A 22,421-nucleotide genomic window follows, 5' to 3' on the forward strand; every position below is an offset into this window, starting at 1 on the left:
TTCCCCGGCTCAAGTAATCTTCCTGCCTCAGCCTTCTGAGTAGCTGGGACCACAGGCACCCGCCACCACGCCAGGCTAATTTTTGTGTTTTCTGTAGATATGGTGTTTCATCATGTTGTTCAGGCTAGTCTAGAACTCCTGGGCTCAAGCAATCTGCCCATCTTGGCCTCCCAAAGTGCTGGGATTACAGCATGAGCCACCATGCCCAGCCTGCCATGGAGAGTTTTCAGGAGAGGAGTGATATAATTTGATTTAATAAAACAGACAAATTCCCTTAGGCTGTGTGTGGGAAACTGTTCTCAGGAGACAAGGTGACCGTTAGCAGGCTACTGTGATTGTTTCTGATGAGACAGTGGTGGCCTGGGTAGTTGTAGCTACCGAGTAGACAGATTTGACATTTTGTAGTTAAAGTTGACAGGGCTTGCTGACAGGTAGAACGTGGGGATCCAGGGAGGTGAAGAAAATGACTATTCAGTTCCTCCTAGTGCACCTGGAAGGATGGTTGGGCCATTTACTGAGATGGGCCAGAATGGCAGGTACAGGTTTTTGGTGAAGGTGCGTGTGTGGAAATGAAGAGTTCATGATAGAGATGGTCATCAGACACCCAAGAAGTGTCAAGTAGGCAGCTGAGCTATGGCTCTGGAACTGCAGGGAGGGTCCAGCTGGAGATGTGAATCAGGAAGTCATTAATCTACAGGGCAGCACCCTCCAATAGAAATAGAGCATGAACCTCTTAGGTGACTTAAAATTTCCCAGTAAGGACCTGGTACAGTGGCTCACACCTACAATCCCAGCACTTTGGGAGGCCAAGGTGGGAGGATGGCTTGCGCCTAGGTAGGAGTTTGAGACCTGCCTGGGCAACACGGGTAGACCCGTCTCTCCAAAAAAAAAAAAAAAAAAAAAAAAAAAAAAAAATTAGCTGGGCGTGGTGGTGCCTGCCTGTAGTCCCAGCCACTTGGGAGGCTGAGGTGGGAGGACTGCTTGAGCATGGGAGGCGGCAGCTGCAGTGAGCCATGACCACACCAATTTTTTACCCCCTGCTAGCCACATTGAAAAAGTAAAAAGAAACAACAGGTGAACTTAATTCAAATATTTCTGTCACCATAGCTACAAATAAAAAAAAAATTCAACGAATGTACCCAATATGTCCCAACAATTATTGCAGCACATAATCAATATAAACATATATGAACTATTTGACACCATTTGACATTTCTTCTTCCACATCCGATGTATCTGACATTTAGCGCACATTTCATTTGCACTCACCCACGCTGAGGCGCTCAATTGCCTCTTAAGCCCGTGGCTAGAGGCTGTCTTAAAGTTCAGCGCCGCCACGGAGCTTTGGGTCCACCCGGACTGTAAAAACGAAGCACTTCCGTTAGAATGACCCGGCCTGAAGTACCGGAGGAACGGAAGTCGCTTGTGTATCAGCCCAGCGGCGGACCGGTGAGTGGACCCGATTTGCCGGCAGAACTAACGCTGCGGGACCCCGGGCACTGTTGCTGCTGCGGGAGGTGAGCAGCGCGCCCGCCGGGGTGGGCTGCGCACCTGCTTTTGGGTGGCGCCTGGGGCAGGAGGGGCCGCGGATCCCGGGAAGCGCGCGGTGTTCAAGAGGGAGGATGGCACGGTGGTTACGGCGTGGGGCCTGGCGTCAGGCTGTCGGAGTTCGTACCCTAACCCCGCCGCCTAACCCCGTGTGACTTTGGACAGGTCACCTCCACTTCTTCCAAGGCTTCGCTTCGCCACCCATGAAGTGGGGTTGACAGTACAGCCTGCCTCACAGAGTTGCTGTGAGGGTTATAGGTAATAATTCGCGGAAAATGTTTTGCACCATGCCTAACGCATTGTAACCAGCCAATAAAGTGTTTGGGATGTTGTTGTACACTATTGTTCTAGCCTCATTGCCGACTGTCAGAATTAATTTCGAGCCTGCAGAGAGGCTTCTACACTGTGTTATGCAAAGCATTTTGCTTGTATTACTGCGTTTGATCCCACAGTAGGCTTATGGAGATAGGTGCTATTATCCCCATCTAGAGGCTCCCAGAGTTTAAGACAGGTGCCTAAGGTTTAGCTGGCTTAGCAGCAGTGGGGTCAGATTCAGACTCTAGGGTCCATACTGTTTTTTTAAATTTTTTTTTGTTTTTGTTTTTTGAGACGGAGTCTTGCTCTGTCGCCCAGGCTGGAGTGCAGTGACGCGATCTCGGCTCACTGTAGCCCCTGCCCCCCGAGTTTCAGCGATTCTCCTGTTCTCCTGCCTCAGCTTCCTGGGTAGCTAGGATTACAGGCGCATGCCACCACACCCGGCTAATTTTTGTATTTTTAGTAGAGTCCATACTCTTAACCAGGATGCTCTAATACTCTCCATGAAAGGGGGTGTGGGCTGTGAATTGCAGTTAGTGAACACTTACTGTATCTCAAGTTGGGTTTTTAATATCTTATTCTTATAACACTTCGGGGGGGGGGAAATGCTGCTTTTATCCTTATTTTACACAAGTGGAATTGGTGACTCAGAGACAGAAATTTGTCTTGCCAAAGGTCACACAGCAATTATGGAGTAGAAATGGGCTATTTTAAAGCTCACACTTTAAGGCTGTTCTTCTGTGACACTTGAAACTGGGTTGGCATTGCTCCTGAGTGCTAGTAGCAGATGTGGCAGGTGATCTCATTGGAAATGTAATGGGCCACATCTGGTCATTACACATGTATAGCGGGGTTCCCCTGACCCTAGGTGGCAGAATGGTGCCTGTCCATGGCCTGTGAGGAACCAGGCCGCACAGAAGGAGGTGAGCAGCAAGCTGGTGTTACTGCCTGAGCTCTGCCTCCTGTCATATCGGCCATGGCATTAGATTCTCATAGGAACACAAACCCTATTGTGAACTGCGTGTATGCAAGGGATCTAGGTTGTGCATTCCATTTACTTTTTTTTTTTTTTTTTTTTGGAGACAGGGTTTCTCTCTGTTGCCCAGGCTGGAGTGTGGTGGCACAATCTCGGCTCACTGCAACCTCTGCATCTCCGGCTCAAGTGATCCTCCTACCTCAGCTTCTCCAGTTGCAGGGACTACAGGCACACACCACAATGGCTGGCTAAGTTTTTATTTTTTAATTTGTTGTAGAGACGGGGTCTTGCCATGTTGCCCAGGCTGGTCTTGAACTCCTGAGCTCAAGCAATCCTGCTGCCTCAGCCTCCCAAAGTACTGGGATTATAAAGATGTGAGCCACCGCACTGGCTCAAGATTACACACTCCTTATGAGAATCTAAATGCCTGAGGTGGAACAGTTTCAACATACCCCTGCTTCCCTGTCTGTGGAAAAATTATCTCCCATGAAACCGATGCCTGGTACCAAAAAGGTTGGGAACCACTGATGTTTAGCACCTGCCATGAGGCAGCTACCACAATGGGAGATGGTGAAGGTGTAGAAATGAATGATGCTTGTTCCCTGCTTACAGGAACCTGCCAGTTTACTAGGGCTGCCAGAAGTGTCAGTAATAACAGCAAAGTGTGATGAGTCTTGTGATGGAGAGCTAGAAGAGAGCTTTGGGAACCCAGAGAAGGATCCCACCTAGACTTCGAGGGTGATGGCCAGAGCAGTCTTCCCAGAGGAAGAAAGCTGAAAGTATCACAGGTGTTATACAGCCACTAGAGGGAAGATATGCCAGCCAGAGAACAGCGTGTGTAAAATCCTACAAGCTAGTGAAGATTAATACAAAGAAGTGTGGCATGGCTGGAGTGTGGTAGGCCATAGTCAGGGGGTCCATTAAAAATATATGGTGATCCTAGAATTCTTCCTTAGTCAGAAAAAAAAAAAAAAAAAGTAAATAGTATGGCTTCATCTCCTGTACCTTAGTTACCTAAGTCTTCCTGGGAGGCAACTATTGTTTCTTATGCACTCTAGAGATATTGGATGTACCTGCAAATAGGTACGTCAATATTCCTACCCGCTTTCCCCACAGATTCATCAGTAGTATAATGTAGGTAGCGTGGAGCATTTTACTTCCTTGCCTTTGTCACGTATAGGTTCAGCCTCACTTTTTTTTTTTTTTTTTTTTTTTGAGCTAGGGTCTCACTCCGTCACCCAGGCAGTGGTGCGATTATGGCTCACTGCAGCATTGACCTCCCGGGCTCAAACAGTCCTTCTACTTCAGCCTCCTTAGTAGCTGGGACTACAGGTGTGCATCACTGTGCCTGGCTATTTTTTGTTATTTTTATAGAGATGAGGTCTCACTATGTTGCCCAGGCTGGTTTCAAATTCCTGGCTCAAGTGATGTTTCTGTCTCAGCTTCCCAAAATGCTGGGATTACAAGCATGAGCCACTGCACCTGGCCACCAGCCTTGGTTTCTAACAGTTGTATCTTGTTCCATTGTATGGATGTACCAGAACTTACTTAACTAGTCCTTTATTGATGACATTTAGACCTTTCCCTTTCTTTTGCTATTAGAAACACTGTTGCATTGAATATCTTTTTATTTTTTGAGACAATCTCACTCTGTTGTCCAGGCTAGAGTGCAGTGGCGTGATCTTGGCTTACTGCAACCTTCTCTTCCTGGGCTCAAGAGATTCTCATGCCTCAGCCTCCCGGGTAACTCAGAATACAGGTGTGTGCCACCACATCCAGATAATTTTTGTATTTTTAGTAGAGATGAGGCTTCATTGTGTTGGCCAGGCTGGTCTCGAACTCCTGGCCTCAAGTGATCCACCAGCCTCAGTGTCCCAAAGTGCTGGGATTACAGGCGTGAGCTACCATGCCTAGACTGAATGTCTTTATACATAGGTCATTTTGTATGTGTATAGATTTATCTGCAGGATAAATATGAGTGGAAATGCTCTGTCAGATGGTTTGCACACTTGTAATTTTGATGGAAGGTGGCAAATTGTTCTCTATAAAGGTTGTGTTATTTGCTAAACCAAGTGTGAGAGGGTCTGGGTGGAAAGTTTGAAGGTGGTAGTTTGAAACTCTTGTTTTTTTTTTTTGAGATGGCGTTTCGCTCTGTTGTCCGGACTGTAGTGCGACCTCAGTACATAGCAACTTCTGCTTCCTGGGTTCAAGCGATTCTCCTACCTCAGCCTCTTGAGTAGTTGGGACTATAGGCACGTGCCACCACATCTGGCTAACTTTTGTATTTTTAGTAGAAATGGAGTTTTGCTATGTTGGCCAGGCTGGTCTTGAACTCCTGACCTCAAGTGATCCTCCTGCCTCGGCCTCTCAAAGTCCTGGGATTAGAGGCATGAGCGACTGCGCCCAGCCAAGACTCTTAAAGGGTAGAAGGAGTCACTGATCAGGCATACAGTGCCCTCACATTAGATGCTTTCCTTCTGAAGGAACTCAAAGGAAGATGCCCTCAGACAGTGAGTGGTTTTCACAGTATTAAGAGGCAGTGTAGCAAGATGGGTATTGGCACGGGCTTTGCATCCATGCGGATTTTTACCTGAGTTCTTGTTTGACTGCTTACTGGCTGTAGGAGCTTAGGTGAGTTCCTCAACCTATGTCTTTCGGAATAGGAACAATAATAGTGTCTGTTTCCTAGGATTGCTGTAAAGATTTAATGAGTTAATTCACTTAAAGCCTTGGGAACTGGTCTTGGCACAAGGTGCTATTTTGTCATTTTGTCAGGGCTTTCCATCTCATCTCTACCACCCCTTGTTTTGAAAACGCTGCCTGGATTTGCATCTCATCTCTGGCACTCCTCTGTGTGGTCTTGGGCAAGTTGCCTCCGTGTTTTCAACTGTAAAACAAAGGTCATATTATTAGGAGTACCTTCATCATGGGCTTTTGTGAGGGGTAAATGGATGTATACACTGAAGTGCTCAGAGCAGTGTTCTGTCCATAGTGTTCAATAAATGCTGGTGATGTCTGTCATTCTTTTGCAGACCGTGGGCTGTTTAGTGCCATGCACCCTTTACAGTGTGTCCTCCAAGTGCAGAGGTCTCTGGGGTGGGGGCCATTGGCCTCTGTGTCTTGGCTGTCGCTGAGGATGTGCAGGGCACACAGCAGTCTCTCTAGTACCACGTGTCCCAGTCCAGAGAGGCAGGAGGATGGAGCTCAGAAGGATTTCAGCTCCAGGCTGGCCGCTGGACCGACTTTTCAACATTTTTTAAAAAGTGCCTCAGCTCCTCAGGAGAAGCTGTCTTCAGAAGTAGAAGACCCACCTCCCTATCTCACGATGGATGAACTTCTTGGAAGGCAGAGAAAAGGTTGGTTTTACTTCTCTTATCCCTTTGGGCTTCCTGCCTTGCTCCTTTCTGTCATTCCTGGCGTGATTCTTTTATTACAGACCTGGCTTGGAAGGTTAACAGTGTGGGAAGGCTGTGGGAATCATCAGACTCCACCCAATAATATTAATATCAAGAAACTTGGCCGGGCACGGTGGCTCATGCCTGTAATCCCAGCACCTTGGGAGGCCGAGATGGGTGGATTGCTGGAGCCCAGGAGTTCAAGAACAGCCTGGGTAACATGGTGAAACACTGTCTCTACAAAAAATAAAAAATTAGCCAGCTATGATAGCCTGCACCTGTAGTCCTAGCTACTCAGGAGGCTGAGGTGGGAGAATCATTTGAGCAAAAGCTTATTATCATTCAGCTCTTAACTTTTAGTTGGAATTTATTGGAGTCTGGAAATAAGACCTGCTGGTGGCGACAGCTGCCAGAATGTGAAATTCATATTCCTACCACTGTGTACAAAATTTGTTTTACTTCATAATATAGCCTTGCTTTCATTTAAGATGAAGTTACTCTAAGAAGAGGCCTCATTTTAATTTTGTGACTTTATGTACCCTCTGGCCACTGCTGCTACTTCCAGAGGCTGGAAAACCTCTTTATTTTGAGGAGGAGTGTAACATGTGGATTTAAACTTATTTTCCCTTCAGGCTGATAAACACTATCACCTAGTCCTTCCTTTTCTGTTCTTTTCATTTTTTTTTTTTTTTTTTGAGACTCACTCTGTCACCCAGGCTGGAGCTCAATGGTGCGATCTCAGCTCACTGCAGCCTCTGCCTCCTGCCTCCTGAGAAGTGATTCTCCTGCCTCAGCCTCCTGAGTAGCTGGGATTACAGGTGCACACCACCATACCTGGCTAATTTTTTGTGTTTTGGTGGAGACATTGGTTTCATCATGTTGGCCAGGCTGGTCTCGAACTCCTGACCTCAAGTGATCCACCCGCCTTGGCCTCCCAAAGTGCTGGGATTACAGGCGTGAGCCACCACGCCTGGCCTAGTCTTTCCTTTTCTAATTGGTTTTAAAACTATATTTCCTTGATTCTCAGGTACATGTTTTCCCCATTTAAAAAAAGATAACATGCCTTGTAATTGGTGTGGATATATAATGTGGTATTTTTGTTTGTTTGTTTGAGACAGGGTCTCACTCTGTTGCCCAGGCTGAGTGCAGTGGTGTGATCATGGCTCACTGCAGCCTCAGACCCCTGGGCTCAAGCAGTTCTTCCTCAGCTTCCTGAGTAGCTGGGACCACAGGCATGTATCACTTGGCTAATTTTTAAATTTTTTGTAGAGACAGGGTCTCCCTATGTCGCCCCGGCTGGTCTCAAACTCCTGGGCTCAAGTAATTCTCCTGTCTCAGCCTCCCAAAGTACTGTGATTATAGGCATGAACCACTGAGCCCAGCCTAATATGGTATTTCTTTTGTTCTGAAGGTCTGTCATTAATTTGGGGGTACATCTGGCAATTTATGTTATCTTAGGATTGAGGCAATAGGGGACTCAGTGGATAACCAGATGCCTCAGATATTTCTAGATCATTTGGGAGGGAGACCTTCTGAGACATGAGGCCCCTTCTTGTCTGTCTACCATGGATTCCCCCCAACCTCTCACTGCAGTCTACCTTGAGACCTATGGCTGCCAGATGAATGTGAATGACACAGAGATAGCCTGGTCCATCTTACAGAAGAGTGGCTACCTGCGGACCAGTAACCTCCAAGAGGTACATGCATTTCCTATTTCCTTTGTTTCCTGGACCTGGGCAAGGTTCTGCATTTGTGCCCATTCTTAGGTGCAGTTTCAGGAGCAGGGTGCCCCCTGGTGAGAGAGAGTTCCCTTGGGTGAAGTGTTCACCATGGGACTGAGTTGTACTGAGTTGTTCCAGCTGTTTTTGAAACTTTTATGGTGATGTGCGCCTTCAGGCAAGGAGCTAAGTTAAGAATTGGCTGTGGGGGCCGGGCGCGGTGGCTCAAGCCTGTAATCCCAGCACTTTGGGAGGCCGAGGTGGGCGGATCACAAGGTCAGGAGATCGAGACCACAGTGAAACCCCGTCTCTACTAAAAATACAAAAAATTAGCCGGGCGCGGTGGCGGGCGCCTGTAGTCCCAGCTACTCAGAAGGCTGAGGCAGGAGAATGGCGGGAACCCGGGAGGCGGAGCTTGCAGTGAGCCGAGATCGCGCCACTGCACTCCAGCCTGGGCAACAGCGTGAGACTCCGTCTCAAAAAAAAAAAAAAAAAGAATTGGCTGTGGGGAGGGAAGTTGGAGAGTTACTGTTTAATGAGTACAGAGTTTTAGTTGCAGATGATGAAAAAGTTATGGAAAATGCATAGTTATGAAATTGCAGATGTTCTTAATGCCACAGGACTGTACACTTAAAAATGGTTAAAATGTCCAGGTGTGGGTTACCATGCCTGTGATCCCAGCACTTTGGGAGGCCAAGGCAGGATTGCTTGAAGACAGGAGTTTGAGGCTGCAGTGAGCTATGGTTATGCTATTGCTCTTCAGCCTGGGCAAGTGAGTGAGACTCCCTTCTCTATTTAAAAAAAAAAAAAAAAAAGGAAAAAAATAGTTAAAGAAAAATAATAGCGTGGGTGCAGTGGCTCATGCCTGTAATCCTAGCACTTTGGGAGGCCAAGGCGGGTGGATCACTTGAGGTCAGGAGTTTGAGACCAGCCTGGCCAACATGGTAAAACCCCATCTGTACTAAAAATACAAAAATTAGCTGGGCGTGGTAGTGGGTGCCTGTAATCCGAGGCTGAGGCAGGAGAATTGCTTGAACTGCTTGGGAGGCAGGGGTTGCAGTGAGCCGAGATTGCCCCACTGCACTCCAGCCTGGGAAACAGAGTGAGACTCTGTCTCAAAAAAAAAAAGAAAAAAAAAATAATAATAAAGAGCTGTAGGGCAGGAACTGTACAAGGCTAATATCCAAGATTCCAAGATTGTAATTTTTCTTGTTTTCCTTTCTCTCCATTCAGGCAGATGTGATTCTCCTTGTCACGTGCTCTATCAGGTGCGAATTTGTTCTTTTCCTAGGAGTGAATGTATCTTATGTAATAATGCCACAGCTAACAGTTCCTGGTCTGGCTGTCTATGGAGATGAGCCAGTGGCCCCACGGCAGTAGGACTTGCAGTTTTCCCACAGTGGAGATAGTCTTTATACGACTGGCTGACATCGGCTGAGCATGTACCGTGGTGTCAGGTTCTGAGTGAGTAACATAATGCATGAACAAATTTAATGATCACAACAACGCTGTGTGTTTGGTGCTGTTATAGATGAGGAAACCAAGAATGTGCTGAGCCACTCAGCTCTTCCTGAGCTTTGTTTTGTAACTAATGGCATGTATTTATAGTATAGCTGCCTGGGGTAGGATACAGTCATAGGCTCAGGGAGAGTTTTGAATAGAGGTGGGTGACATCCATCAGAGGTGAACATACCTTCTTTCTCACTTTGGTTCTGTGTTCAAGACATGCTAGTGTTAATGTTTCCATATCTGGCTATACCCTCAATTAATTCATCTGACATTTTTCTTCTGTAGACCTCTGCTGCTTGACACTGAGCTATGTGTTTTGGGTGATTCAGAAATGAACCCTTTTTCCTTGGCCTGGCTTTGAGGAGCTTAGTCTGATATGGGAACTAAGATAGATGAACAAATAGCTCCAACATCTGGCGGAAAATGCTAGTTCAAAAAAATCAAACAATGAGGCTGGGTGCAGTGTGTCACACCTATAATCCCAGCACTCTTAGAGGCCGAGGTAGGAAGGATCACTTGAGTCCAGGAGTTCAAGGCTGCAGGGAGCTATTCAAGACCAGCCTGGGCAACAAAGTAAGACCCTGTATCTACAAAGAAAAATAAAAGATAAATTGCTGGCCAGGCACGGTGGATCACACCTGTAATCCCAGCACTTTGGGAGGCCAGGGTGGGCAAATCATGAGGTCAGGACTTTGAGACTAGTCTGGCCAACATAGTGAAATCCCGTCTTTACTAAAAATACAAAAATTAGCCAGGCCTGGTTATGCATGCCTGTCATCCCAGCTACTCAGGAGACTGAGGCAGGATGATTGCTTGAACCAGGGAGTTGGAGGTTGCCATGAGCCGAGATTACACCATTGCACTCCAGCCTGGTGACAAAATGAGACTCCATCTCAAAAAAAAAAAAAGAGAAATTGCTAAGTACAGGGAAAAATCTAGTTAAAGTAGAAGGGCATTAGGATCTGGAATCATAAAAAAAAAAAGTTGAAGGGCAGTTAAAGGAAGGACAAACTCTCCAACAGAGGAGAATTGGGGAAGGCCTTACGAAGTAGATTGTTTTTGAGTTTGGCTTAAAGGCTTGTTAGGATTTGAAGATGTGTAGGAAGGGTGTCATTCTAGGAAAGGTAAATCATAGCAAGTGTTGCTTCTTCAGGTGGTCCCCCATCTACCTTCCCCAAGTGTAAATGGTAGATACGCATTTAAGGCAGGGCTGTCCAATCTTTTGTCTTCCCTGGGCCACATTGGAAGAAGAAGAAGAATTGTCTTGGGCCACATATAAGATACACTAACACTAATAATAGCTGATGAGCTAAAAAAAAAAAAAATCGCAAAAAAAAAAAAGAAATCTCATAATGTTTTACAAAAGTTTATGAATTTTTTTTTTTTTTTTGAGATGGAGTCTCACTCTGTCGCCCAGGCTGGAGTGCAGTGGCCGGATCTCAGCTCACTGCAAGCTCCGCCTCCCGAGTTTACGCCATTCTCCTGCCTCAGCCTCCCGAGTAGCTGGGACTACAGGCGCCCACCACCTCGCCCGGCTAGTTTTTTGTATTTTTTAGTAGAGACGGGGTTTCACCGTGTTAGCCAGGATGGTCTCGATCTCCTGACCTCGTGATCCACCCTTCTCGGCCTCCCAAAGTGCTGGGATTACAGGCTTGAGCCACCGCGCCCGGCCGAGTTTATGAATTTGTGTTGGGCTGCATTCAAAGCCATCCTGGCTGCATGCGGCCCGTGGGCTGTAGGTTGGAAAAGCTTAATTTAAAGGGTTGAAGGTGGTTTTTATTTTCTTCCCACTGTCCTACTCTCTTAGATTCCTCTGTGGTTTATTTTTGGTTCAGTTTTGCCTCCTTTGATCTCTGTAGGGAGAAGGCTGAGCAGACCATCTGGAACCGTTTACATCAGCTTAAAGCCTTGAAGACAAGGCGGCCCCGCTCCCGGGTTCCTCTGAGGATTGGGATTCTAGGTATCTGGTAATTTACGCATTTTGTCAGTTTTGAAACTTGGACTCTATGTGGCTTTATTTGCTAGTGTTTCCTTTAGAGGCTGGGTTCCCAGTGTCTGAAGAAATCTTACATACCCCATGCAATTCTTGTACTTACTGCCAGAGGCTACAGGATTAAATGAGATAAAGTTCATGAAAGGACTTTCCATAGTTCCTTAAAGTAATAGGTGCTCAGAAAGTGGTATATCCTGCCTGGAGTCTAATGTGGCTCATGGTAGCACAGAGTTATGGATAGAATTGGAGTCTGAAGGGACAGCATGAATTTCCTTTTTTTTCCTTTGAGGTGGAGTTTTGCTCTTGTTGCCCAGGCTGGAGTGCAATGGCGAGATCTTGGCTCACCGCCACTTCTGCTTCCTGGGTTCAAGCGATTCTCCTGCCTCAGCTTCCTGAGTAGCTGGGATTACAGGCATGTGCCACCACACCCGGGTAATTTTGTGTTTTTAGTAGAGATGGAGTTTCTCTATGTTGTTCAGGCTGGTCTTGAACTCTCCACTTCAGGTGATTCACCTGCCTCGGCCTCCCAAATTGCGGGAATTACAGGCGTGAGCCACCACACCGGGCCGGTGGTTTAATTTTTTTTCTGGGCATTATGATTGGATTGCTCTGGAACCCTTTTCTGTGATTTTCTTATATAGGAAGATGCAGGCTCCAGTGGTATGGGAGTGTTGGTTAAATTTGAAGGATGGTACTCAATTTTTAGAGAAGTTTTCTGTGCCCTGGTCTCTAATCCCAGCTTGAGATAAAGTGGAATAAGAAGCCATTAAACACCTGGTGAATTTGGGGAAAGGTGCTTGTTTCTTTTTCCCTTCCAGGCTGCATGGCTGAGAGGTTGAAGGAGGAGATCCTCAACAGGGAGAAAATGGTGGATGTTTTGGCTGGTCCTGATGCCTACCGGGACCTTCCCCGACTGCTGGCTGTTGCTGAGTCAGGCCAGCAAGCTGCCAACGTGTTGCTCTCTCTGGACGAGACCTATGCTGATGTCATGCCAGTCCAGACAAACCCCAGTGCCACGTCTGCCTTTGTGTGAGTCACTGCCTAAGAGATGGGGAATAAGCCTCTTCTTTCTTTCACACGTTTTTTTTTTTTTTTTTTTTGAGACACAGTCTCACTCTTGTCACCGAGGCTGGAGTGCAGTGGCATGATCAGGGCTCACTGCAGCCTTGACCTCCTGGGCTCTTGCTTTAGTTCCCTGAGTAGCTGGGACTACAGGTGTGTACCACCACACCCGGCTAATTTTTTTTGAATTTTTGCAGAGATAGGGTCTCACTATATTGCCCAGGCTGGTCTCAAACTCCTGAGCGCTGGTGATCCTCCCACCTCAGCCTTCCAAAATCCTGGGATTATAAGGGTGAACCACCATGCCTGGCCATGGCATTAAATTTTCTTTTCCTTTCTTTTTTTTTTTTTGCGACCGAGTCTCACTCTGTTGCCCAAGCTGGAGTGCAGTGGTGCAATCTTGGCTCACTGCAACCTCTGCCTCCCGGGTTCAAGCGATTCTCCTGTCTCGCCCTCCTGAGTTGCTGGGACTACAGGCGTGTGCCACCACACCTGGCTGATTTTTTTTGTATTTTTAGTAGAGACGGGGTTTCACCGTGTTAGCCAGGATGGTCTCGATCTCCTGACTTCATGATCTGCCTGCCTCACCCTCCCAAAGTGCTGGGATTACAGGCGTGAGCCACCATGCCTGGCAAGGCATTAAATTTTCTATAACAGAGGTTGCCAAATAGCTTACCACCTCTTTTTGTAAATAAGGTTTTATTGGAATACAAGCATGCCCATTTATTTACATATTGTCTCTGGCTGCTTTTGCCACTAAAGCAAGGTTAAATAGCTGGGACAGAGACTATAGCCTGCTAAGTCTCAAATATTTACTATCTTTTTTTTTTTTTTTTCAGAAAAGTTTGTCAACCTCTGTTTATTTTAATGGCTGTATAATATTCTCTTGTTGGAATGCTTAGTAAAAATAATAGCTAACATTTATTACGTAATTCTTCAGTGAACGTCTTTGATACATATCCGTAATTATTTCCTTCAGATAGATTAAGGCTTTCACGTGCAGGATGTGAATTAAAGAGAGTGATTTAGCTTAGATATCTAGCAGTTGGATCAGGAATGCGTGAGAAATGCAGAATTCTGTGTTTTAAATCCAGAGTCTCCTTGCCCTATACGCACACACATACAAACATTTTATAACATTTATTTTTTTCTGGTCTGGATGTAAAAAATCCAGAAAATATACTCATAAAAACAATAGGTACAAATGTATTTAGGCTGTCTGGAAAAAAGAATTTAAAAACAGTAGAGGGGCCGGGCGCAGTGGCTCACACCTGTAAATCCCAGCACTTTGGGAGGCCGAGGCGGGTGGATCACCAGGTCAAGAGATTGAGACCATCCTGGCCAACATGGAGAAACCCCATCTCTACTAAAAATACAAAAGTTAGCTGGGCATGGTGGCGGGCACCTGTAGTCCCAGCTACTTGGGAGGCTGAGGCAGGAGAATCACTTGAACCCAGGAGGTGGAAGTTGCAGTGAGCTGAGATTGAGCCACTGCACTCCAGCCTGGTGACAGAGTGAGACTCTGTCTCAAACAAAACAAAACAAAACAAACAGTAGAAAGTCCAGGTGTGGTAAGTGTGTACTCGAGCCCCTCACTGCTGTGCTTCCTCAAGGCTGGCCACTGTCCTACTCGTTATAGTTTGGTTTGTATTCTGTGATTAGATACCAATTTTTAAAGATAAAAAAGGTCTACTTTAGTGCTTAGATATCAGACTGATCCAGTGTGAGCACTGTGGCAAGAGGATTCAGAGCCAAAGAATAATGCCATTAGAGCTGAGACCTGCTCCTTGGGTCACACCAGCACACCTTGCTACTGTTACTAAGTTCTGGTACTTTCTTCTCCAGGTCGATCATGCGAGGCTGTGACAACATGTGTAGCTACTGCATTGTTCCTTTCACCCGGGGAAGGGAGAGGAGTCGGCCTGTTGCCTCTATTCTAGAGGAAGTGAAGAAGCTTTCTGAGCAGGTGAAGAGTTCTCCAGGCTTTCTTGCTGTGAGCATGTTTGAGGGAGGATGAGGATAACCTTTGTAGTTTTGGAGCCTGTGCCGTCTCTGAGTTATTAAAGTTTAGGACCATGCTTGGCCAGAAAGAACTACTTGGGTGTACATCATTGGTTTATTGCCCATAAATTATAGAGCTCCACTGTGGAGGCAGCACAGTGGATGGAGAAGGCATGGGTTTACAGTTAGGTGATGGAGTGTGAATTCTGGCTTGGTTTCTAGGCATGTCAATTTAACTGTTGTTGTAATGCATTTACCTCATCTATGAAAAGAGAATAAAAGAATACCTTGCTTGCAGGGTTATTAGAAGAATTGGAGGAAAAGTTTTTAATTACCTGGCACATAGCTAAGTTTTCGAGGAATTAGGTATTTGTCTCTTCCAGGAAAAACTCCCAGATTTATTGTTCATTTTATCACTGATCCAGCTCACTAGTTGAGGAACAGAATAAATGAGGGGACTAAGGCGGATCAGAAGCCACAGAGGAGATCTGTTCCTTTTCCTCCCACTGGGAGCTGGTCCTCAGCTTCTGAGGAGGTCTTTTCCTTAGCCCCAGGCCTGAATCTGCTACCCCTGCAGAAGAGGACAATAGGTGGGAATATGGTGGCTTTTCCTTCCAGTGGTGTCTCCCTGCTTCCTAACTTGTTTGGCACAGGAATCATGGGAGGGGGCCAGGGTAGCCTCTGCTCCAGTTCTTTTTTTATTTTTTATTTTTGAGACGGGCTGTCACTCTGTCACCCAAGCTGGAGTACAGTGGTATGGTCAGAGCTCACTGCAGCATCAACTGCCTGGACTCAAGCGATTCTCCCACCTCAGCTTCCCAAGTAGCTGTGACCACAGGTAGGTGCCACCATGCCCAGCCAATTTTTATTTTTTATTTATTTTTATTTTTATTTTTTTTTTGAGACAGAGTCTCGCTTTGTCTCCCAGGCTGGAGTGCAGTGGCACGATCTCGGCTCACTGCAAGCTTCGCCTCCCGGGTTCCCGCCATTCTCCTTCCTCAGCCTCCCGAGTAGCTGGGACTACAGGCGCCTGCCACCTCACCTGGCTAGTTTTTTGTATTTTTTTAGTAGAGACGGGGTTTCACCGTGTTAGCCAGGATGGTCTCGATCTCCTGACCTAGTGATCCACCTGTCTCGGCCTCCCAAAGTGCTGGGATTACAGGCTTGAGCCACCGCGCCCGGCTGCCAATTTTTAAATTATTTGTAGAGATTAAGTCTCACTATGTTGCTCAGGCTGATCTAGAACTCCTGGGATCAAGCAATCATCCTGTCTTGGCCTCCCAAAGTGCTGGGATTACAGTCATGAGCCACTACGCCTGGCCTCCCTGCTTCACTTCTAAGTCACCAGTTGGCTTTCATCCTCACATTCTGGCAGTGCTGTCTTCTCTTGCCCCACTCCCAGATAATCAGTTCCCTGATTTGGCCCCTAGCTGCTCCCCTGCTCTGTGAGGCATTCTCCATACCTCACCTCTCAAAGTGCTTCCTGGTCTAAAGTTGTCTCCTTCCTCTCCCCTTCCAGCTCTCCCTCGGTACCAAAACTCACTCCTTCAAGATAGAGACATTCTGTTGAAATAGATTGAGATGGTGACAAAACTAACCAGCCTTCCTAGGCCGTTTGCCTGTAAAAGAAGGAACTTAATAACATTGAAGTGAGTGTTAGTGAATTCAAGGCCACAGACTTGTGGAAAATTAAGATTTTACTTGTATTTTAAAGTATCTGTTAGTCACTTAATAATTTCGCTTGTATAGTAACTTTTAAGATTTTTTTCTTTCATTTAGATTTTTAGACTACAGTTGCAAAGAGTATAGAATATTGTGCCTTTACCAGAATGTCCATTTATTCATTCAAACAATGATTATCCATTGGAAGTCTTCTAAGTAAGCAGCTTTTATAAAAAGTCTTTTAAATCTTTTTATATGAAAAATACTTAAATATACAGAAAAGAGAGAATAGTACAATGACCCCTCTGCCCCAGCTAACAATCACCTAATTTTAACAATTGTTGCATTTTGCCATATTTGTTTCATTTACTTTTATTTTTCATTTTTTTTTGAGATGGAGTCTCACTCTGTTGCCCAGGCTGGAGTGCAGTAGTGTGATCTCAGCTCACTGCAACTTCCATCTCCCGGGTTCAAGTGATTCTCCTGCCTTATCCTCCTGAGTAACTGGGATTATAGGTGCCTGGCACCACACCTGGCTAATTTTTGTGTTTTTTTTTTTTTTTTTTGAGACAGAGTTTCACTCTTATTACTAACCAGGCTTGAGTGCAATGGTGTGATCTCGGCTTACCACAACCTCCACCTCCCAGGTTCAAATGATTCTCCTGCCTCAGCTTCCCAAGTAGCTGGGATTATAGGCATGCATCACCACGCCTGGCTCATTTTGTATTTTTTTAGTAGAGACGGGATTTCTCCATGTTGGTCAGGCTGGTCTCCAACTCCTGACCTCAGGTGATCCGCCCGCCTTGGCCTTCCAAAGTGTTGGGATTACAGGCGTGAACCACTGCACCTGGCCTAATTTTTGTATTTTTAATAGAGACGGGGTTTCATCATATTGGTCAGGCTGGTCTCAAACTCCTGAGCTCAAGTGATCCACCCACCTCGGACTCCCAAAGTGCTGGGATTACAGGTGTGAGCCCACCACGCCTGGCCTCATTTATTTTTTTCTTATTGAAAACGTATTTCAAAGTAGAGCATGTCATTTCACCCTTAAATATGCATCTCTAAAAAATAAGGATACTTTCTCTTTTTAAAAAATATTTTTATTATTTATTTATTTATTTACTTATTTTTGAGATTGAGTTTCACTTTTTTTGCGCAGGCTGGAGTGCAATGGTGCAATCTTGGCTCACTGCAACTTCCGTCTCCTGGGTTCAAGTGATTCTCCTGCCTCAACCTGCCAAGTAGCTGGGATTACAGATGTGTACTGCTACACCTGGCTAATTTTGTATTTTTAGTAGAGATGGGGTTTCACCAGGTTGGCCAGGCTGGTCTCAAACTCCTGACCTCAGGTGATTCGCTCGCCTCAGCCTCCCAAAGGGCTGGGATTACAGGCGTGAGCCACCGCGCCTGTCCTATTTATTTATTTATTTTGAGAGACAGCGTCTTGTTCTGTTGCCCAGGCTGGAGTGCAGTGTTACAATCTTGGCTCACTGCAACCTTTGCCTCTGGGACTCAAGTGATCCTCCTGCCTCAGCCTCCTGAGTAGCTGGGATTATAGGCATGCACTACCATGCACTGCTAAAGAATATTTTTATTTTATTTATTTATTTATATATTTATTTAGAGACGGAATTTCACTCTTTTTGCCCATGCTGGAGTGAAATGGTGCGATCTCAGCTCACTGCAACCTCCGCCTCCTGGGTTCAAGTGATTCTCCTGCCTCAGCCTCCCGAGTAACTGGGATTACAGGCATGCGCCACCACGCTCAGCTCATTATTTTTACTTTTTTTTTGAGACGGAGTTTCACTCTTGTTGCCCAGGCTGGAGTGCAGTGGCACGATCTCGGCTCACCGCAATCTCTGCCTCCCAGGTTCAAGTGATTCTCCTGCCTCAGCCTCCCTAGTAGCTGGGATTATAGGCATGTGCCATCACGCCCGGCTAATTTTGTAATTTTAGTAGAGACGGGGTTTCTCTATGTTGATCAGGCTGGTCTCGAACTCCCGCCCTCAGGTGATCTGCCCGCCTCAGCCTCCCAAAGTGCTGGGATTACAGGCGTGAGCCACCGCACCTGGCCCATTTTTGTATTTTTAGTAGAGACGGGGTTTCACCATGTTGGGCAGGCTGGTCTCGAACTCCTGACCTTAGGTGATCTACCCTCCTCGGCCTCCTAAAGTGCTGGGATTACAGGTGTGAGCCACCGCGCCCAGCCAAGAATATTTTTTTTTTTTTTTTTTTTGAGACGGAGTCTTGCTCTGTCACCCAGGCTGGAGTGCAGTGGCCGGATCTCAGCTCACTGCAAGCTCCGCCTCCCGGGTTTAGGCCATTCTCCTGCCTCAGCCTCCCGAGTAGCTGGGACTACAGGCGCCCGCCACCGCGCCCGGCTAGTTTTTTGTATTTTTAGTAGAGACGGGGTTTCACCGTGTTAGCCAGGATGGTCTCGATCTCCTGACCTCGTGATCCGCCCGCCTCGGCCTCCCAAAGTGCTGGGATTACAGGCTTGAGCCACCGAGCCCGGCAAGAATATTTTTAATACCATTAGTTCTTCCAGTGACATTAACAAAAATTGCTAAATACCGTCTCATTCCAGTTCTTCCTTATTCAGACTTCCCTAATTGTTCCTTAAGTCATTCTGCATTTGGTTTGTATGTCTTTTTATATATGTGTGTGTATTTTACTTAGTTTTATGTCCTACTTTTTAATAAATAAACTCTTTGTTTTGGAATGAGTTTACGTTTACAGGAAGGTTGAAAAGAGAGTCTCCCCGAGCGTTACCATCTTTCTTTGGTACATTTTTTGGTGCTGTATTCCCAGCACTTTGGGAGGCCAAGGCAGGAGGGTGCCTTGAGTGTAGGAGTTCAAGACCAGCCTGGGCAACACAGGGAGATGCTGTCTCTATTACAAAACAAACAAAACAAAAACTAAGAGATTAATATTGGTGTGTTACTATCAACTCTCTTGAGACTTGATTTGGATTTTGCCTGTTTCTCTACTAATGTCTTACTTCGTTTCCAGGATCCAATCCAGGATTCACATTGCATTTAGTATATCCTACTTTTTAGATAAGAGAATGACTTACACAAATAAATAGCCTTTATGGAGACTGGAGTTATGACAGCTAAATGCATTGCATGGTCCTTGATTGGGATTCTGATCAGGGAAAAAAATGTTATAAAGAACATTATTTGGACCGGATGTGGTGGCTCACACTTGTAATCCTAGCATTTTGGGATGCTGAGGTGTGCGGATTACCTGAGCTCTGGAGTTTGAGACTAGCCAGGGCAACATGGTGAAACCTGGCTCTACTAAAAAATACAAAAAATTAGCTGGGCGTGGTGACACACGCCTGTAGTCCCAGCTACTCAGGAGGCTGAAGCAGGAGAATCACTTGAACTTGGGAGATGGAGGTTGCCATGAGCCAAGATCGCGCTAGTGCACTCCAGCCTGGGTGACAGAGTAAGACTCTGTCTCAAAAAAAAAAAAAAAAAAAAAAAAAAGGAACATTATTTGGACTATTGGTAACATTTGATTTATGGAAAGTAGATTAGATAATAGTATTGTGTCAATATTTCTGATTTTGATGATTGTCCTGAAATTATATAGGAGAATGCCTTGTTTTTAGGAAATATGTACTAAAGTATTTGGGAGTAAAAGAATATGATATCTGCGACTTTTTCTCAGAAGGCTTAAAAAAAAATGTAGTCATATGTGTGTTGAAAGAGTGTATATGAGTGTCTGAATGTGAGTGATAAACAAATGGGGAGCATTGTTAACATTTGATGAATTCAGGTAAAGAGTATATGGGAATTCTTTTAATACTGCAGTTTGTAAATTGAAATTATGTCAAAACAAAGTTACAAAACAAGTCTTTTCTAGCAACCATTATTTATGAAACTTTATAATATAACATTTCTATTTTTTTTTTTTTTTTGAGACGGAGTCTCGCTCTGTCACCCAGGCTGGAGTGCAGTGGCCGCATCTCAGCTCACTGCAAGCTCCGCCTCCCGGGTTTACGCCATTCTCCTGCCTCAGCCTCCCGAGTAGCTGGGACTACAGGCGCCCGCCACCTCGCCCAGCTATTTTTTTGTATTTTTTAGTAGAGACGGGGTTTCACCATGTTAGCCAGGATGGTTTCGATCTCCTGACCTCGTGATCCGCCTGTCTCGGCCTCCCAAAGTGCTGGGACTACAGGCTTGAGCCACCGTGCCCGGCCAACATTTCTATTTTTTGAGACGAAGTCTCGCTCTGTTGCCCAGGCTGGAGTGCAGTGGCATGGTCTCGGCTCACTACAACCTCCACTTCCTGGGTTCAAGTGATTCTCCTGCCTCAGCCTTCTGAGTAGCTAGGATTACAGGCACCTGCCACCACGCCCAGCTAATTTTTTGCATTTTTAGTAGAGATGGGGTTTCACCGTGTTGGCCAGGCTGGTCTCGACCTCCTGACCTTGTAATCTGCCCACCTCAGCCTCCCAAAATGCTGGGATTTCAGGAGTGAGCCACTGCACCCGGCCTATAATATAAAATTTCAAACAGACAAATTGAAAGACTAGTATAATAGAAAAACGTGATTGTTAACATTGAAAGACTAGTATAATAGAAAAACGTAATATCTCCATGCACCCATAAATGTATTTTTTCTGAACCATTTGAAGTAATTTGTAGACCTCAGGACACTTGCCCCTAGATACTTCAGTATGCATCTCCTATGAGTAACAATTTTTCTCTTTATAACCATGGTATCATTATCATATATATGAAGATCAATAGTTATCTAAGCCAGATACTTTGGGAGGCTGAGGTGGGAGGATTGCTTGAGTTTAGGAGTTTAAAACCAGTCTGTGCAACATGGTGAAATCCCTTCTCTACAAAAGAAAAAAAAAAAGTAGTCCCAGCTACTTGGGAGGTAGAGGCAGGAGGATTGCTTAAGCCTGGGAGGTTGAGGCTGCAGTGAGCTATGATCATGCCACTGCACTCCAGCCTGGGCAACAGAAGGAGACCCTGTCTCAAGAAGAAGAAGAAAAAAAAAATCTAAAACAGTTCTTTTATTTACTTTTTTGTTGTTTGCTTTGAATGATGCATTAACTTTTTGAAGAAATCAGACATGAGTCTCCTTTGTCTGATTTTTTTTCCTCATGTTGTCATTTAATATATCTCCCTGAATTCTGGTAACTGGAAGTTAGGTGTAAAAGCTTGATTACTTTAGGTTAAGTATTTTTGGTGAGAATACTTTATATAGTCATGGTGTATAACATTCAAGCCGGGCGCGGTGGCTCAAGCCTGTAATCCCAGCACTTTGGGAGGCCGAGACGGGCGGATCACGAGGTCAGGAGATCAAGACCATCCTGGCTAACACGGTGAAACCCCATCTCTACTAAAAAATACAAAAAAAAACTAGCCAGGCGAGGTGGCGGGTGCCTGTAGTCCCAGCTACTCGGGAGGCTGAGGCAGGAGAATGGCGTAAACCCGGGAGGCGGAGCTTGCAGTGAGCTGAGATCCGGCCACTGCACTCCAGCCTGGGCGACAGAGCCAGACTCCCTCTCAAAAAAAAAAAAAAAAAAAAAAAATTCAAATGACAGATCTATCATAAATTAACCATTATTGTTGATTATTGAGTTTGTTTCCAGTTTTTCTTCTATTCTAAATAATGTTTTGAAGATTAATTTTTACATAAGGCTTCATTATGAGTTTTAGCTCTTTTTTTTTTTTTTTTTTTTTTTTAATTTGTAACCAAAACTTTAATCCCAAGGATTCTCACAAAACATATTACAAATGACAGCATGAAAAAAAAAATCTCGGCCGGGCGCGGTGGCTCAAGCCTGTAATCCCAGCACTTTGGGAGGCCGAGACGGGCGGATCACGAGGTCGGGAGATCGCGACCATCCTGGCTAACACGGTGAAACCCCGTCTCTACTAAAGGATGCAAAAAACTAGCCGGGTGCGGTGGCAGGCGCCTGTGGTCCCAGCTACTTGGGAGGCTGAGGCAGGAGAATGGCGTGAACCCGGGAGGCGGAGCTTGCAGTGAGCTGAGATCCGGCCACTGCACTCCAGCCTGGGCGGCAGAGCGAGACTCCGTCTCAAAAAAAAAAAAAAAAAAAAAAAAAAAAGAAAAAAAAATCTCGCACAGTAACTCAAAGTTCAGCTCTACAATGTACCCTTAAACTGCAGGACATTTTTTGAAATCTCAAATTTGCACATAAAGAATGTCACGAACAGCCATGTATCCATATACAGCAATCAAATAAGGAA

General features: G+C 45.6%; 1 protein-coding gene across 4 annotated transcripts in view; it reads left to right on the top strand.

Moving 5' to 3' along the window:
- The first annotated feature begins 993 nt into the window (after positions 1 to 993).
- The window catches only part of LOC105496216 (CDK5RAP1 mitochondrial tRNA methylthiotransferase), a 44,916-nt gene continuing 23,488 nt past the window's right edge, over positions 994 to 22,421 (top strand). The window contains exons 1-7 of one of the 4 annotated variants that reach the window (XM_011766406.3): positions 994 to 1,517; positions 6,020 to 6,195; positions 7,828 to 7,931; positions 9,186 to 9,220; positions 11,321 to 11,421; positions 12,273 to 12,483; positions 14,362 to 14,482. In XM_011766406.3, the coding sequence (XP_011764708.1) occupies positions 1,387 to 1,517; positions 6,020 to 6,195; positions 7,828 to 7,931; positions 9,186 to 9,220; positions 11,321 to 11,421; positions 12,273 to 12,483; positions 14,362 to 14,482 (879 nt within the window). In that variant the 5' untranslated portion in view covers positions 994 to 1,386. Of the gene's footprint in view, positions 1,518 to 3,118; positions 3,353 to 5,871; positions 6,196 to 7,827; positions 7,932 to 9,185; positions 9,221 to 11,320; positions 11,422 to 12,272; positions 12,484 to 14,361; positions 14,483 to 22,421 lie in introns of those variants that run through there. The other 3 variants (XM_011766404.3, XM_024797425.2, XM_011766405.2) reach the window with 3 other exon arrangements.

The sequence above is a fragment of the Macaca nemestrina genome, chromosome 15 (assembly GCF_043159975.1).
Source record: "Macaca nemestrina isolate mMacNem1 chromosome 15, mMacNem.hap1, whole genome shotgun sequence".
Classification (NCBI taxonomy): domain Eukaryota; kingdom Metazoa; phylum Chordata; class Mammalia; order Primates; family Cercopithecidae; genus Macaca; species Macaca nemestrina.